Source organism: Dermacentor variabilis, chromosome 10 (genome assembly GCF_050947875.1).
Source record: "Dermacentor variabilis isolate Ectoservices chromosome 10, ASM5094787v1, whole genome shotgun sequence".
Classification (NCBI taxonomy): Eukaryota; Metazoa; Arthropoda; class Arachnida; order Ixodida; family Ixodidae; genus Dermacentor; species Dermacentor variabilis.
Window position 1 is genome coordinate 118313768 of NC_134577.1, and position 18301 is coordinate 118332068.

An 18301-nucleotide genomic window follows, 5' to 3' on the forward strand; every position below is an offset into this window, starting at 1 on the left:
TGCGATGAAGAGACTTATTTTAAGAAAAAATGCGTTTTGAAGCGTCCGCGTACCTCTAGCGCAGTTCAAATCGCCCACCCTCCGATTGAGGAGTGGTGAGGTCATGGTCTCATGGTGACGTTGCACAATCAGTGAGCAAAACGGTGCCCACAGACGGCGCTACGGCTTTTCTGTGCAAAACGCAAATGTGCGGCCAGAAACAGAGCCAAGACAGAGCCAACAGCAGCTCGAAAGCAGAACAATGGTGGTTAGCAGAAGAGAAAGCGCGCGACAATAAGCTGGTTCTTTATTTTATGACGCCAACTTTGACGCTCGTTGCAATGGACGACCCTGACAACGACATATTGACCTGTGACTTGGAGAGTTATTCAAGGCAACATCACTTGCTTCAATAGATGATTTAAAGTTTACAGAAATAATGAAACATACAAACTGAATGTCTGCATGTCTTTGTTTTACTTTGTGCTTTGGCAAGAGAGATGTATTTCCCTTTCGTCTGCTCGTTCCTATCTCCTGAAGTCGCCTGTGTAGAGAACGAAACTATGTCGTCTTCTACTGAGTTCCAGCACTGCGATCATGCTCTTTCATCCTTTCGCACCTGCCTCAGTGCTCGTGATTGTGACACTGACTTATATCTCTAATCAGGTGTTCTCGTGCAGAGCATGCGAAATTTTCCACTGCGCAAGACAAGACAAACACAACTGCTCGTACGCAAGACCGGTAATGGTCTCGTGTGCGAGCAAGTAAAAAAAACGAGCAAGGAAAAAAAAGAAGTGGGACCCGTGAAGTATTCGTCACACGAACCTCCGGTATAGGAGAATGCAGGCAAAGAGGCTGGACTTGGCAAGTGGAGAGAGTATTATGTTGGCAGTGACGCATGCTTCCTGAATTCATGCGTTCGTGGCACTTCAAATATTTCTGTCTCTGTTAATAATGCACTAACTGGAAAAATTATTCTGGCAGAGGTCGCATAACAACTTCCAGTCTATAACCAAAATTTGCTATGGGGCCTGGTGACGGGCCCTTTAAAGGGACACTAAAGGTTACTATTAAGTCAACGTGGACTGTTGAAATACCATCCCAGAAACCTCGAAACGCTTGTTTCGTGCCAAGGAGAGACTTATTTTAAGAGAAAATGCGTTCTGAAGCGTCCGCGTACCTCTAGCGCAGTTCAAATCGCCCGCCCTCCGATCGAGGAGTACTGACATCATGGTCTCATAGTGACGTTGCGCCATCGGTGAGTAGAACGGAGTCCGCAGACGGCGCTACGGCTTTTCTGCGCAAAACACAAACGCGCGGCCAGAAACAGAACCAAGACAGAGCCGACAGCAGAGTGAAAGCGGGAGTATGGTGGCTAGCGGAAGGAGAAACGCGCGACCATGGGGCTCTTGCATTGCCCAGGGGGCGCTGCAAGAAAGGTGCTAAAAAGCGCCCTCTGTCCTAAAATGGGTCGTACCAAGCTCGCTCGTCTGCTTCGGAAAGCACGTTTACAATATGGACCCGCCACTTTCGGTTGTGTTGTAGCACGGCCTGCTGCATATATCGGGCGCCGAAGAGTTTTTCAGGGGTGGCACGCTGTGTAAAGGCAGGAAATTATGCAGTGCCGAATACGTGTACGCCGTTCAAGAATTAGGCGGCGAAGTTTTAGCACGGTGTCAATCGCAAGTGAAGCGAGTCGCGTACGAAGTGGAACTACAGGTAAGGTTTGCACGCTAGCTGCTAGATTCAGGCGCGCAAACGCGAGGAAATGCGTGCTATAAATGAATCCACAGCAGCGATAAGCAGACATCATGTGTACGGAACTACTCGAGCACACGACGGTACGCGCCGCGATGTACGAACTGCTCGAGCGCACGATCGTACGCGCCGCGACGGCCACGGTCTTTCGACATGCCGCCAAACGGCGGGCCTCCTGCAATCTTTGTTGACTGCATGCCGCTAAACTGATGCACTGCATGTGAGCTCGCACGTACGTGCGAATCGCGCTGCAGCGCGAGCTCGTGCGCTGCTCGCTTGATGTAGCTTTTAATGACAGCGCTCGAACATCGATGTGCTGCAATCAATATTGCCTTGCTGCGCTGTCTCAACGTGCTGGCTTGAGATCAAGGATGAGCGCATTTAACTCTCTTAACCTGTGCTGCTCGTAGAGTAGTAGTGAATTGTCATCGAATGAGCCCGACCATTTTTGCTCATTTGCACACACTTCACCACTTCGCATCGGTTGAATTGCTAATTGTCGCTGTGGCCGGGTCTCGAATCGTGAATTACCAGCCATGCCTGCTGCTATGTCGGTCTGCTGTCGGGACTGTAGGTGCAAAAGACCGAAATTTCGAACGCAGATAATCAAGCAAGCTTCAAGACAGGCGAAGCAGTCAGCATAGCACGAAGTTTCGCTTACTCAGCGCGACGAACTGCAGCTATGCAGCGCGCCCGACGCTCCACTTCGTGAGGCCTTGAAGGAAAACGGTAGAATCTGATGTTGGGATTCAGGCCTTTTTGTTCATGGCAGTCCACGACGCAGAAGTAATGACGGTGACGCCTTTTCGAGGCTGGGCTAGGTCTCTCCGGATCGGCATCACCGATTCCTTCTGCTCCCAGCATTACGTCCCACGGCACACGGAGAGTCCGTTTTCGTTAAACTATAGGCTGCGGCAACCTCGCAGCGTGGTCGGCGTGGTCTGTGAGAAGTGACGAGCCTTTTCGCACTCGCAACAGGGCATAAAAAGTGTGAATCGACGCAAAACTCGGCCTAGAAACGTGCTTCGCCACAGCCAGTGCTCAATACGACCCAAGCAGGTACGACGCAGATGTCGTTTCCCGCACCACCACCAGGCGCCGCTACTATACCTCAAACTCCAGCGCAAGACGCCCATAAGCTGGCATTTCATTCTATGACGCAAACTTCGACGCTCGTCGCAATGGACCCTGACATCGACCGATTGGCTCGCGATGGTGGGCTCAACTTCAGCGATTTGAGCACTGACGAGTGCGACCTGCTGCTGAGGGCTCGCGCTGCCGGCGTCGTTGCGTGCTACGACGGCGGCCTCGACACCGGCTCTGCGGAGCGGCAAAGCAACGAGGGCTTCCCACGACATCACATGGACGTGGCAATCTCGCTGCTTGTTCCAAATGAAAGTTTCGCGAGCCAGCAGAACCCTCACAGCACGACGCGATAACCAAACTACTGAAACTCCAAAGCGTGCGCGGCGCAGAGTTATGGTGGCTAGCAGAGTCGAGCGCGCAGAGTCGAGCGAAAACGAAACCTTTCGAACACCCATATTACTGAAGGGTAACGTCAAAATGTTATTTTTTCTTAGAATCGAATAGACGTAGACAAGTAGCATTTTTTTCCGTCTTATAATCGAATGAAATGATATTTTTAATACGAGTAGTTGAGTATTAGTAAAACAAATTATGAGGAGTGCTTTCGTCATCGGGCTGGTACCGGAATGTCGCTGGGGGGTCTCAAATCGTGTCATGCATTTACCTCAATTTCTCGGTTACTAAAGCTCTGTTCGCGATTATATTAACGCCTTAGACATTCTAGAACATTGCTCTACCACTTTAACTTGAGTTTCTGGTAACCTTTAATGTCCCTTTAACAGGAAACACTGTGGAAGCTAGATAAGTAATGCGGTAATAGAAGTCTCGCAGCGCGCATTTCACACTGCATTTGCTTTTTATCTTAGATGCTTTCCATAGAATAGCTACTTTATATATTGCAACTTCAACTTGTGGATGTTCTTACATTACATATTAATATAATTACCAGGACACTCATTCCTGTCCTGGTCATCTTGTAATGCCACAATGCGTATATTTTGTACAGCACTGTACTTCCAGTATCCAAAATACTGTGGTTGGGTTACACGCAAGCCACTGGTCAAAGAAACTTTTTACCCTGCTCATTCCAGGTTAAATATGTTCAGATCTGCAACGCTTTCCGTGTGATAAATTCGTGATATTTTGCAACATAAATGTATAACATTGTTACGTCGAACTTATTTCAACACCAAAATGATGCATACCTGTACGTTTCTTTCATAGTGACGTATTAGGTATTTTTTGGTCATGACTGCGAGTATCGAGGAGAGTGTTTACAGTGTTGCCTGCTATGTATGAAATGGGCTGAATTAAATTAGCTGCTTTATTTCTGTGTATGTACAGAATTTTTAAAAACCACCTGTGGTATACAGCACAAATCTACTCGTTGAGTTGAAAAATTCGAAGAGGCGAACATTACTTGTACTAGAAGGCAAAATGCATAATCAACTCATTAACTGAAATTCACTAATAATCTTTTACCATTTAAGGGCACATATTACAATACACGAATTGAAGCTAGTGATTTCACAAGGCATGTCTACTTGGAACAAAATTGAAACTAGTGCCACTTTTGAGATAAGCACTGTCAAACTTTAAGTAAAAATGCTCTGTTGTTACACTTAATTTTTTTTTACTGAAGTGTGTTTTAACATTGAAGCTAAAAAATTACTGGACCACCAATGCATATCATCGTAAACTTTGGGAATGCATATCTCGAAACTGGTGTCATCCTCGGAATTCGCTCCAAGTGGATATGAATGAATCAGTGGCTAAAATTTAAAAAATTGCAATATGTGCCGTTAAGTAATTAGTTTAAAAGTTAATTAATGATACTTTGTTATTTGTCAAGTATTCATTTTGATTTCTTGTGCACATAATGTCTGCCTCTGAGAGTAATCTAGCTGGAGAAGTAGAATTTTGCTAGACGGCATGGGCGATTTTCAGAAATTCTGTTAACGACAAAAGAAAAAGGAAACACTCGGCATAGTTGTTCATCATTGCCAGTCGAAGAAGCTACAGTGACTCGCCATACAAGGGGCTCCTTTTCGGCAGCAGCATCGAGAGACCGATGACCACGTTGTCAGGATTACCACTATTACTACCCAGTTGCACTTTCTTTTGCCTGGCTGAAATTTGCTGTATAGACATTTCCCATTTTGTGTTCATCGCTCGCCAGAATACCTGTGCCCCAAGAAGAGAGCAGGGTTATTAGCCTTTATAGAGATGCAACAGGTAGACGTACTGTTGTTGGTTCTTTGGAGAAGTGGGGATTAATGTTTGTGGAACTAACCTGTTTCGACTTACCAACGATTGCGTAGCAGTGTTCAGCTTAAAAGATTGCTCACGTAATACTGCCATATTAACCAAAAAGCGCAGACAAACAGGATTTGGGGAAGACAACAACACATGCACTGGCTATCAACTAGTGGTTTTATTTCGAAGGAACAGAAAAGGCAGGAAGCAGTGAAGGTTGCCAACGTCAACAAAAGCAGCTAGTTATCAGGCACCAAATGAGGCAAGAGCTGCAGCCAGCCAGCAGTTTGCCTGCACGAACTGCATCGTGCAGGCAAACTGAAGGCACTTGTGAAAAAAAAAAAGCAAAAGAAAATTTAAGACAAGGTAACGGCAAAGGACAACACTTGTAAACAAAAAAAAAAAGGATACCACAAGTAAAGGTGACCATGGTGAAAAAAGAGTGTGGTGGATGACAATGTGCATAAAGATTCAAACAGATTATATTTGTCAGATATAGAATCTCCTTGTCATGCAGTAAAACAGGTGGTGTGCTAACGTATGCAGAACCTTTCTTGATGCCATACACTTCCCAGAACTCATGTGCTCGCTGTTTGCAGTATTTGCGAATGGCGCAGGTCCAGTGAAACAGGTGAACACCACATGACGATATCCGACCAACCGACTAGCCTGAATTGGCACTCTCGAACATAATATCTTCGACGTTTCATTTATTGCTTTGCATAGAGGTCCTCACCTTGGAAACCCCAGAAAAAAATGCAGGCAGGCCTCGGAGAACCCTAAATTAATTTCTCTGTCTTGATTTAACAGCATAACAGGCGACGGAATGAATCGGAGCATGTGGCAAGACATCGCAATGCTTTGCTCTCATGTGACCACCTTCTGCATCATGGGAACACAAAACCAAAACTGATTCATAGAAAAACTCGTATACTTAATTCTTTAAGACACTCCAGGGGTTAGCAGTATTTTTTTTTATCGTTTCAAGGACGACGACTTTAGTTTTTTGAAAAAAATGAAAAGTAAAAAATGACACTCCTATAATTGAGTCTGTGGTATTATTGCAAGCAAAATTATTGCTCAAGCAGGAGGACATACATGATTTGCAGTATTCCTGAAAACAGAAAACCTGGCATACTTGCTTCATGGAGTCCTGATGACAGATGAACAGCACACCACTGTGTGTTGTAAAGTCCTTGTTAACAGATTCAGTGCTGATAACTCACGAGACACTTGAGTGGGCTGTGTGAAGCCCGCACATGGCCAAATTACCACTTCACTGCAGGCGTCGACCCGACGATCATGGGCATCGGGCCAGTTCCAGCCATTCGGCAGCTATGTGAAAAGACCGGGGTCAAGCTCCAGGACTTGGATTTGGTCGACGTGAGTAGTGGCACGCGCCATTTGAAATTCTGTCAAATGAGCAGTGTCAAATTAAAACCACATTGAAACGAAGGACCCACAAGGGATGATGGTAAAATCTCTTTAAATTAACGCTTCCAAACCCACTTTGTTGCTAGACAAACCCACCGTGGTGCCATAGTGGCCACATTTTGATGGGGCTCAAATGCAAAAAACACCTGTGTACCATGCATTGGGTGTGCATTAAGAACCCCAGGGTGGTCAGAATTAATCCGGAGTCCCTCACTACGTCGTGCCCGATAACCTAATCGTGGTTCTGGCACGTAAAATTCCATAATTTTTTTTTAGTTACCAGACAATTACCATACATTTAATTTAATAGAAGTTTGTTGTTTGTCTGCTTTCTTTTGTATGAACATTCGTTGGCTATGTATGGTGTCTACTTTGCTTAATATAAAGCCTCTTTACTGTATACATCATCAAACTAGCGTGCTTTTCTTGCCATTTAAGGAATAAAGACAGATTGTTTTTTTTTTTTTGCCCCTCGTGAATCTGTTTATTTGGATGTTTGGGCACTTCCCACCAATTCCAGGTAATCGGTCAGCAACCGTATTTGTCAGAGACAATGCAGAACCCTCCGGAATACCTTCCCCCCATAGCTCAGATGTAGCTTTAACATATGAACCCACATATTAAAAAGTTTTAGGGGTAATGGACCCAACGTTAGGGGACGCTATTGGCTGGGAACACAAAAGGCATACAAAAGAAGTTTGGGTTGGGTATGAAAAACCACTTGGGCACATTTTTTTTTAAACTCCCTGTTGTTTCACTTATCAGATGTTGCCGTAGGTGTGTTTGTTTGGGATGGCATCAAAGCAGTGTCGGTAACTTTATTGTCGGCAAGGTCACAAGGTTGCAGACCAAAACACTTTTCTTTTTCAGTATTTCTTTATGTTAAGCAGGACCTAGATGTCCTACCTATTGTTTTTTTAACCCTACCTTTAAATTACCTCCTGCAGTGGTGAGTCAATGGTTGGGATGTGGAAAGGGAAAACAACCACCGATGTTATATAGGGTATCAAATCTCAAAATGTGCTTTGCCTAGAAAGCCAGTATTGATGCTTTAAGGAATCCCAGCTTCTCAAGATTGATTTGCATTCCCCCACTATAGCGTGCCTCATAACCATATTGTGGTTTTGGCACATAAAAATCCGAGAATTTAATCTTAATTTAATTTTGATGATCCCAGGTGACTTACTAGTAAGCTCTTCGGTATTCCTTTAGAAGTAGCAGCATATATAGGAGTGCATAAATTCCCCTTGAGATAAAATATGGGCAAGACATTGCACTTAACACTTAACACAGGAATTTTACCAAAGAAATGTGCTGGATATCTACGTCACTCAAGATGTTGCTAAGGCTCCAAAAATGCAAAGTTGCCATTAAAGTGGCCAAAAGCTTACGGAATTTGGCGACATTAATTTACCAGCAGGAGAGGCTTTAAATTTTCACTTTCTTTTTCATGGCAGGTGAACGAGGCATTTGCGTCCCAATTTCTTGCCGTCGAGAAAGAACTGGGCGTGGACCCGGAGAAGAGCAACGTTAATGGGGGAGCCGTCGCACTTGGCCATCCCGTGGGCGCTAGTGGTGCCCGCATTTTGGCTAACATCACCTACGAGTTGAGGTAAGTACCCCGAGAACAGCAAGGAAGCACTGTTGAACGTGCACTGCAAATTTTTGAAGTCAATGAGTCATGCAACTCATCATCAGTCCAGTCATCAGTCAATCAAGAAAAGCTTTGTATGTGTAATGATACCTTTGTAGTGAGATATGCCTCTCTCTACTCTGTTGGCACACTGCAATGTAGCACTAAATGCCAGTGTTCCCATCGTGAAATGTTAATAGGGCTGACAACCACCTAGATTGTGTCATGAGATGTTGGTGGAAATGAACACGGCAATTTATAGTGATAAAAATAAAACGTGCAGTTTGCGATTTAAGTAGGAATTATAATCTTAAGTAGGCACAGAAAGTCGCAATAACACTAAGTGCCACCATCTTGCAAAGAAGCCTTGATACTGTGCATCTGAATGCACTCAGATTATTGTATCTATGTCGAGTGTTATTACATGCACCATATGTATCCTCGAAAAATTGAAGTCTTTATATTATATAGGCATTTGTACTTTATTCTATGCTTACGATCTAAAAAAAATGAATGCTAACAAGTGGTGCTGCCTTCATGACAACGAAGACCTGTGGTGAGTCGCAGTGCACATGGGTGCTTTTGTACGGACCCCTGTTCTGTGGTATGAGATACAAAAGTGCCATCGACTAATTGTGCCTTAAGTGGGTGCCAGCACTGTTGGCACATTTGACCACTTCCCACTGATGCCGGCATGCAATCGCAATTGCACTCGCGTATCACTTTCCACCGTCTTTTCATCGTTTGACTTCGTGAGCACCATCGCGACTGCTGTGGGGAAGCGTGACTCTCATGCATCCTCTGATATGTTGTTTTCTTGCATAGGTCCTGTCTCCTGTAATCCGGCTTCGCCGCCTAGCTTTACTGCGGCAGTCGGGATGCTTGCAGGGTAGTGCGAGAGATAGCGCAAGTGTTGCTCTGCTAACGGCACCTAACGGCGGGGTCACTTGGGTGCAAAAAAGAGAAGGCTCTTCCTCTTTGGCTCGGGATCGGCAAGCGGCGCAGACGTTGTGCGCGTGCACCAATCCATGCTTCTGCGAGACCGTCTCGCGAGGCCTACCCCGGAATGGATGGACACGATCGTTCAAATGCGCCACCGTTCGCGTGACCGTATGCAAAATCTATGAAAGGTGCAATTAATTCCCTTGTGATTGTTTGTACTACTGTGTTGTCGTTCCTTTGTCCCAAGAGCACGATTGAGAAGCCCACACTGTGCGGGTAAAAAATGTGCCACTGCATTTTGCGAGATACCACTGCAGTATTGAACACTTTAACTGGTATGCTTTCTGTTGCAATAAAAAAAATGGGTACTACAAAAATTGGTTGTCAATTCCTTTAACTCTTTCATTACCACAAGAAAATGGTTGTTCTTTATAGGTCCTGGCAAAAAATTTACCATTACAAATAATATTCCAGCACACATTGCAGCATAGCATACTGTGCATAATGAACTGCTGTTTCCAAAACATACATTGCAAAACAAAAAAAATTGTTAGGTAAAACAAAAATTCTAGAAAGCGCAAGTTTTGCTGCCAGTTGATAAAAACAACAATAAAGAAACGTGATCTCTACAAAAATATTATCAAAGGAAATTCATAATATACATTTCAAAGATAACTAACCCAGGAATAGTGTCTGAAAAAATAAATGCTCAGTACACCGCCATCCCTCGGACACAAAAAAGAAACTGAGACCAGTTCATTGCTCAAGCTATGTGGTGAAGCAGTTCCTGGATTTTGTGAAGCATAGGTGCACTACATACTTTTCCCACAATACGTCTGTTTTTTGCTCAACTTTGCAGTCCTCGTAACACATTTGACAGTTCTGCCTTTTTGGCATCTTCTCAGAATGGTCCGATGAGAAGTCCAAGGAACGTACTTCACCAGTTTGTGTAGAGTCATGCACCTCTTCCAGGGCCGATCACTCTCAGCATAGCTGGGCAACTACAAGATTATGCATCCAAGCATATCAGTTTGCATTTTTGCATGTTGTCTTTATCACTTCTGCAGAGAGAAAGAGTATAAATCCCACGCCGTTGTAAACTGTCTTGCGCTAATCTGTATTGCTGGGCCGAGATGTGCTACGGGCAGCCTTCTTGGCATGAGCAGAAGTTTCCTTGCTGCTGATGGCAGCACAACATAACCAAGCTAGGTATGCACCCTGAAGATAATGAGTAGTGCTCTTAGGTCGTGCAAAAAGATTGGCAGACAAGCATGCACAAGGAAGGAGACCGCTCAAAGCCATAAAGGAAACTCGCCGGTCAACAGCTGCAGATGTCCCATGCTAACTCAAAACATTGTTGCCGTCAGAGCTTGAATCTGCTTTGCTGTCATCTTTGGAATAATAACTCGAGCCCTCATCACTAAATTGAAGTGCAGGTGCAGCATAGTTTCGAGCACGACGCTTTTCTCACGATGCAGCCATGCGGGATGACACCATGGGGGCGACTTTCGATAACTGCACAGTGACACTGGCAGTGCACTTGGAAAATCTTGGCAACTGGTTGAAAATGCCAGGTTCGGATGTTGTACATGCGTCGGACCTTCATAAATGTACTTTGGCAGAATAAAACAGCTCTGACTCCAAACCAAAGCTCGCTAGTGAACTGCTGGCATCATTTTCATTTAATATCACCGCTCCGCAATGTCAGACTGCAAAGCCGGCGATGTAATTTAATTCTTGACTTGCTGGGAGTCATTTGATTACAAAATTTTGATGCCAGTGCAGCGTAATCGTGAGCAGCATGCTTTTTTCTCGAATGCAGCAGAAGATGACAGCCACGGCTCTTTACGCTACAACATGCTCACATTATTTCACAAAAAAGGTCCGTCAGAAATCACGATGTCACCGGAGCACGAGCATTTAAACTGATTCTGAAAGTGCAGTGCCTGTAATAACTACTGGATGGCCTTAAGTGAATAAGAAATGGCTCCAACATGTCAAAATCGCCGATCTAAAGCATTGATCATCGGTGATCGATTTGAATAGGCGAGGTAATGAAAGAGTTAAATAATTTTTGTGAGCTGCTAAAGCATAGTGAGCATTTTTAGCGTAGCACAATGTGCGATCCCCTGGGAGTCATGTAAATATGTGTGCATTCTTGCAGCAGTGTGGATATGCAGCAGTGTGGATGTTCTCCTGCTTGACTGTAGTGCCCAAAATCGTTATTAATGTTTCACACAGTGTCCGATACTAATTGAGGGGGAGGCAGAGAGAGAGAAACATGGTCGTACTATCGTTGTAGAGGATGCACTGGTGAAGCTATAGAAGAATTAAAAAATTTAAAAAAAAACTGACTTAACTCTAAAAAATATAGCTTGCTTACAATGCTGAAGCTGTCGTGCACTGCATATTTGTTTAGCTAGATTCTTGTTTTGTCATGCATTGTGAAGATATCATTGCGTGGTGGTGATGACAGATGGGCCGGCACGGAGAGAAGGAAGGCAGTGAAATCTGGGTGGCAGTGAAAGGGGCAAAGCATGGCCAGTGGGTCGAATATTGCAAGTCACAGTGAACTCCTATTTGCTCACTTACAACTGATGTTTTTTTTAGAACCAGCACACCGAAATACATATAAGTGCTCCCAGGTTGTTAGACATGCAGACAATGGAGATGAGCACCCACCAAATGCATCAAAGAAGCCTATCACTGCATTGGATGCGTTTGGCGGATGCTCATCTTCATTGTGTGCATATCTGACAACCTGAGGCTATGTTTCTTTCGACTTGCTAATTCCATGAAACACCAGTTGGTTGTAAGTGAGCGCCTCTCTTGTCCTTCCTTGTCCCTGCTATCTTAATGCTATTAGCATTCTTCGGGTACATCAGGCAACTTCTTGGTCTGTCCATTCATCCATTTTCCTGCCTGCCTGGGTCACTGGGTCCATGGTCAAACGGGTAGCACGTCTGGCTGATGTGCTGAGGGAACAGGGTTCAAAACCAACTGTCAGACCATCTTGGGCCACAGAGTATGCGTCAATGTATATACATAATGTGCTGCTCTTCAACGAACCTCTTTCACGTCGACATGGGTCACTGTGGATGTGTGACTGGGTATGTACTGCTGTTTGAAGAAGCTCTTTGACACAGAGTTAGAGTACTGGACAGGTGCCACTCGGTCTGTCTCCAGTGAACCTCTTTGATGCCACCTTGGGTCACTGGGTGTGTGCCAGCAGGCGTGTGCAGCTCCTTCAGTGAGCATCTTTTGACATTAACTTCGGTACGTGCCACTGGGTATATGTGCCGCTCTGCAATGACAAAAATGGTCCTTTAAATTTCTCCAATACTTGGCAGAATCGAACCCATGCCATGCACAGACGGTGGCATTGCTAGGTCATGCAAGGAGTGCAGTAAGAAGCGCGAAAGAGGAGCCCTACTGCATAGACGTTTCTAGATCAGTACCAATCGCAACATCGAGATTCATTGCGAGATGGGTTCGGCTAGATTTTTTAACAATATTTGTGCCTGTTTCTATTGCACAAAGAATATTTCCCAGTTGCCTCCTCCAATGTTCATTCACATAGACCTGTGTGATGCACATGGTCGAATGTATGTGCCACATCTGCCACCATAGCTGTGATTGGCGCTGGCCAACACTCCCAGAAAAGTGGATAGAAGGGTGACCACTGCAGTTTGGCTCCCACCAGCGGCAGGTCGTCCTTTTGTCCACTTCATTTCCTTTTTCCTTACTATTTCAAATAAACATGACAAATAACTTCTCCCATGCGTTTCTCGGCTTCGTTGCCTGTTGGCTTCATATGGTTCTAACCAACACAAGGCCAAGGCCCTCAGTTCCCCTGCTCACTCATTGCATAACCAGGGCTCGCCAATCACCATCACAATAGCACATCTCAATAGATCTATGTAGGTGCTCTTGCTCGACTTCAAGAATTGTCCTGCGATGGGTTTATGCTTCATTTTTTTTTTTAATGTGAAGCATTCTTTGAGTCATCCCAGTTTTCATGGTGTATCTCGGCATTTTCGTTGGTCAGTCCCAAAGATAGTGCGCTCTAAAAATGTGTGCCACTGGAGCCACTGAGCGTGTGACACGGGGCGTTTGTCACTCTTTACTGAACCTCTTTGATGCCAACTTGGGTCAGGTGGTATCACAACAAACACAAACAACACCTACGTAGACCTGTGTAATGCTTCGCTTCACGCAGATGTCAACTCGAGTTGAGTCTGCTTGGCTTTTTATGAAATTTTGATTTGCCCATCTGTGCTAGCAATTTTTGTCTTTTCTTCTTTTATCTTTGTTTGCAGACACCGCAAGGGGAAGTATGCCGTAGGTTCGGCCTGCATCGGCGGTGGTCAAGGCATCGCTGTGATGATTGAGAACGTCTGATGGAGCACCTCGGCAGTAGACATCCGCTTGACTTTGTTCACGACTTTATTGTGACAGACATATTTTTTTATTATGCAGGACCAGCATTTCTGGAATCGTCAATAAGGCATATACACTACACACGTACATCTTTGTGCTTTTCTGCATCTGTATAAATGCAGCTTTTTTAAGAAGGTGCATTGTGTCAGTTTCTGAACATTTAGTGTCTTGCAACTTTCCCGTGAAAGAGGCTAGAAATAGACACATTATAAACAGACATACCTGATACGGAAGAGAGCTGGTAGCTCGCCAAGCAAGACACTGCCTTCAATGAAGGCATTCTTAAAGCCATGAGAGGAAGCTTGGCAAGCCAGAAAAGACGTAAAAATTAAAATACGGGTGATGCCTCCACTGTGAAGTTGCCATGCCAGCTTCCTGTGACATTGATTTTGATGGTATGTGCTAGGGCCTAGTTAATTCTCTTTCAGTAAATGCGGACTATATTGCAATCTGAAGGTGACAAGAGGTGAATGGGGCAAGTCTCGAAGAACATTTACTGAAACACAACAGCCAAAGATATTAAAAAATGCTTTGGAATCCATGGTGTCACACTTATGTACTACTGGTGCTGGGGTGTTGATGCAAAATTCTGAAAATGGAACTTTGATCCTGCCTTTCCTTCCTGATGATTCACATATTAACATGAAATAACTGAAATATTGTTTTCAAAGAAAATTTTGTCTGTCTAAATCAGAAGGTTGCTGAATCAAGCGAGTTGGAACTCATCCGTGATAGGTGCACACAGAACACAAGATGTAGCAAGGGATACGAGTCCAAACCAACTTGATGTCTCTCTTTTCCTTTAATGCAATGAAAAAGCAAACAACACTGTTTTCAATTTTAGCAGTCATTGCGGTAAGCAACATATTGTTACGTGAAGCTGAAGCCGAATACTATGTACAATTTATTTACAGGGAAGCTCACGGATGCCAAAATGGCGACGCTATATCAAGCCAGCATCCACGTCGTCTTCGTCCATCTCAGTGCAGCCACACTGTGGCGGCTGTTCTGTAGCATCCCCCCCGGCTGTAGAAGCACCGTCCCGGAGCTTAATTTACACATCCGCGGTGAAAGGTGTCTGGTGTGGCTTTAGTCTCGCCACGTGAACGATGTCACTTGCAGCCGACGATGACGCTGAGAGGTTGGCGGGGATGACTTCATACGTGACATCGGTCACTTGTTGCACCACACGGTATGGGCCAGTGTAGCCCGACAGCAGCTTTTCGGAAAGGCCCACACGTCGAATGGGTGACCAGAGAAGCACCAGAGAACCCGGAGTAAAGTCCACGTCGCGATGGTGGCAATCATAGAGGCGTCTCTGATGCTCCTGTGAGGCCTCGAGACGAGCGCGGGCGAGCTGGCGTGCATGGTAGGCGTGTGCGATCGCGTCGCGGGCGTATTCAGTGGCTGAACGTGTGGCCGAGGGCAGCAAAGTGTCCAAGGGCAACACGGGTTCTCGGCCATATAGGAGATAGAATGGTGAATAGCAGGCGGTGTCGTGACGCGATGAATTATATACGAACGACACATATGGTAAGTGAAGATCCCAGTCGTGGTGGTTGGTCGCAACGAACTTCGAAAGCATGTCGGTGATGGTCCGGTTGGAGGCGCTCCATGAGGCCGTTGGTCTGTGGGTGGTAGGACGTGCTGAACTTGTGCTTTGTCAAGCAGGAGCGGAGGATGTCCTCGACGACTGCCCACAGAAAGCTGCGGCCATGGTCAGTGAGTAATTGGCACGGAGCACCGTGCACCAAAATGGTGTCATAGAGCAGAAAGTTAGCAACGTCAGTAGCGCAACTTGTCGGGAGGGCTCTGGTGATTGCGTACCGCGTAGCATAATCGGTAGCGACGGCAACCAATTTATTTTCGGAGCCCGAGAGAGGAAATGGTCCAAGAAGGTCTAGACCAACACGGAAAAAGGGTTCGGGTGGGATGTCGATCGGCTGGAGACATCCAGCTGGAGGTGTGGAGGGCTTCTTCCGGCGCTGACAGGGCTCACAAGCGGCAACATAGCGCCGCACGAAGTGGGCGAGACCCGGCCAAAAGAATCGACAGCGTACACGGTCGTATGTGCGCGAGACGCCCAAGTGTCCAGCCAAGGGAGCATCGTGAAGTTGCTGGAGGACAGTCGAACGCAGGTGCGATGGAATGACGAGCAGAAGGTCAAGGCGATGTGGATCAAAATTGCGGCGGCATAATCCCCCTCCTTAAGGAGAAACATCCGGAGAGAAGCGTCGCCAGGAGTTGACTCCAGACGGTCGATGAGGGCTCGTAATGAAGGATCGCGCCGTTGCCCGTTGCCCGTTGCCGATTTGAAGCAACTGGGACACAGAGAAAACGCAAGCGATGGCGTCCGCATCAGCCGGTTCGTCGACGGGGTAGCGGGACATACAATCAGCATCCTGGTGCAAGCGTCCCGTCTTGTATACCACGGAGAAGGTATATTCTTGCAGGCGTAACGCCCAGCGAGCGAGTCATCCCGTGGGGTCCTTGAGCGAGGATAGCCAGCAGAGAGCGTGGTGATCAGAGATGACACAGGGGCGTCCGTACAAGTATGAACGAAATTTTGCAACAGCCCACACAAGAGCGAGGCACTCGCGCTCTGTGATTGAATAATTGCGCTCGGCGGGTGATAGAAGTCGACTGGCATAGGCTATAACGCGATCATGTTCACGCTGGCGCTGTGCTAACACTGCTTCTATGCCGTGACCACTGGCATCAGTTCGAACTTCCGTTGAGGCAGACGGGTCAAAGTGGGCCAAAATTGGAGCGTGGTAAGGAGAGTGGTCAGCTGCGAAAAAGATGCGGCATGGTCAGGACCCCAAGAAAGAGGGGTGTCTTTCTTCAAGAGGTCGGTAAGGGGACGTGCGATGGTCACAAAATCCTTCACAAAGCGTCGGAAATAAGAGCACAGCCCTACAAAACTACGAACGTCCTTGGTAGACTTCGGAACAGGAAAATTCGTAATGGCGTGAATTTTGTCCGGATCGGGTCGCACACCTCTGGCGTCTACGAGGTGTCCAAGGACGGCGATTTGGCAGCGAGCGAAATGACATTTTGACGAGTTCAACTGGAGACCGGTGCTTCAGAACACGTCAAGAATCGCTGAAAGACGGTCTAGATGCGTGTCGAATGTGTTCGAATAAACGATGACATCGTCCAGATAGCACGAACAGGTGGACCACTTGAACCCCTGAAGCAAAGAGTCCATCATTCGTTCGAAGGTGGCAGGTGCGTTACAGAGACCGAAAGGCATCACCTTGAACTGATAAAGGCCGTCAGGGGTAACAAACGCAGTCTTCTCTCGGTCCATGTCGTCGACGGATATCTGCCAGTAGCCAGACCGTGAGTCGATAGAAGAAAAATAGGTGGCACCGTACAGGCAGTTTAGAGCGTCATCAATACGTGGCAAAGGGTTCACGTCCTTTCTTGTGATTTTGTTCAGGTGGCGATAATCTACGCAAAAGCGCCACGTTCGATCCTTCTTTTTGACAAGTACGACGGGAGATGCCCAGGGACTACAGGAAGGCTCGATAATGTCCTTTGCAAGCATCTTTTTGACTTCCTGTTGAATAACAGCTCGTTCCGACGCAGAAACACGATATGGACGTCAGTGAATAGGGTTAGCATCGCCAGTATTTATGCGATGGGTCACGATGGCCTTCAAGAACGCGGCAAAGAGCTTCAGCTTGCGCAAGTGTAAGGTCAGAGGAAACCATCTTCTTTATGTCGACGTCAGTATCGTGCGATGACGTCACAGTATGGGCTGAGCTGTAACGATCTTCCTCTGTGAATGGCTCGACCTCATCATCCTGCAAAGCGCTAATTATAGCCAAGGAGATCCCCTGAGGCAGAACTTGTGTGGTTAGCGCGAAATTGACAAGTGGAAGGCAGGTGCGGTGGCCAGTAATTTTCAGCACAGTGTGCGGCATGGTAACACCATGTGTAAGCATAACAGCTGGAATTGGTGCAGCCACGTAATTGCCGTCAGGTACAGCTGGTGAGGACAACAAGTCGACGTGTGTCACAGAGTGAGGCGGTGGGCGAATAAAATCTATGCAGCTCAGATGGCTTGGAGGCGGGTCCACATTGTCGGCAAGAGGCAAGTCAAGGCGAAGTGAGCCGGCCGAACAGTCAATGAGGGCAGAATAATTGGCAAGAAAATCCAGACCGAGATGAGTTCGTGAGGGCAATGCTCAATGACGGTGAAGAGAATGACGGTGTGCCTCTCAGCAATGGTGAGTCGGGCAGAACACATGCCAGCAATAGCGACAGTCCCTCCGTCGGCGACTTGTACAACTCGGTTCGGGGCAGGTGTCAGAACTTTCTTGAGCCGACGGCGAAAAGCAGCACTCATAACGGACACATGCGCCCCGGTGTCAATCGACGCGCACACAGGAACATTGTCAACAAGAACGTCCAAAAGATTCTTGTTCGTGGGTAAGGTGAAGCGAGGATTTCGTGCCAATGTCGTCAACGCAGCTTCACCTCCAGAAGCTGCACTGTCTAGTTTTCCGGTCAGGGTTGCGGCAAGTAGGTCGGAGAAGGAGCACGGCGTTACGGGGGCGAGCAAGATTGGCGGCAGGAGGGAGAAGGCGAGCGGGAGTAGCGGGGTCGTGTCAAAGGTGTCACAGGGTCAGATGATGGAGCGGGCATAGAAGGGACGAAGGAAAAGGATGCGCTAGAGGGGTGAGGGTGGTAATCAGGATAATAGGGCGTCGGAGAAGTCCAGCGGCTGCGGCAGTGGCGAGCGACATGTCCAATGCGTTGGCA

The 18301-nt window shown here is 46.6% G+C and overlaps 1 protein-coding gene across 2 annotated transcripts in view; it reads left to right on the plus strand.

The window, feature by feature from the left end:
* The window catches only part of yip2 (yippee interacting protein 2), a 76899-nt gene extending 63233 nt beyond the window's left edge, over positions 1 to 13666 (plus strand). For both annotated transcript variants that reach the window (XM_075673331.1, XM_075673330.1), the window contains 3 exons: positions 6365 to 6462; positions 7971 to 8125; positions 13408 to 13666. In XM_075673331.1, coding sequence (XP_075529446.1) covers positions 6365 to 6462; positions 7971 to 8125; positions 13408 to 13489 — 335 coding nt within the window. In that variant the 3' untranslated portion in view covers positions 13490 to 13666. The remainder of the gene's footprint in view (positions 1 to 6364; positions 6463 to 7970; positions 8126 to 13407) is intronic.
* Positions 13667 to 18301: the final 4635 nt, after the last annotated feature.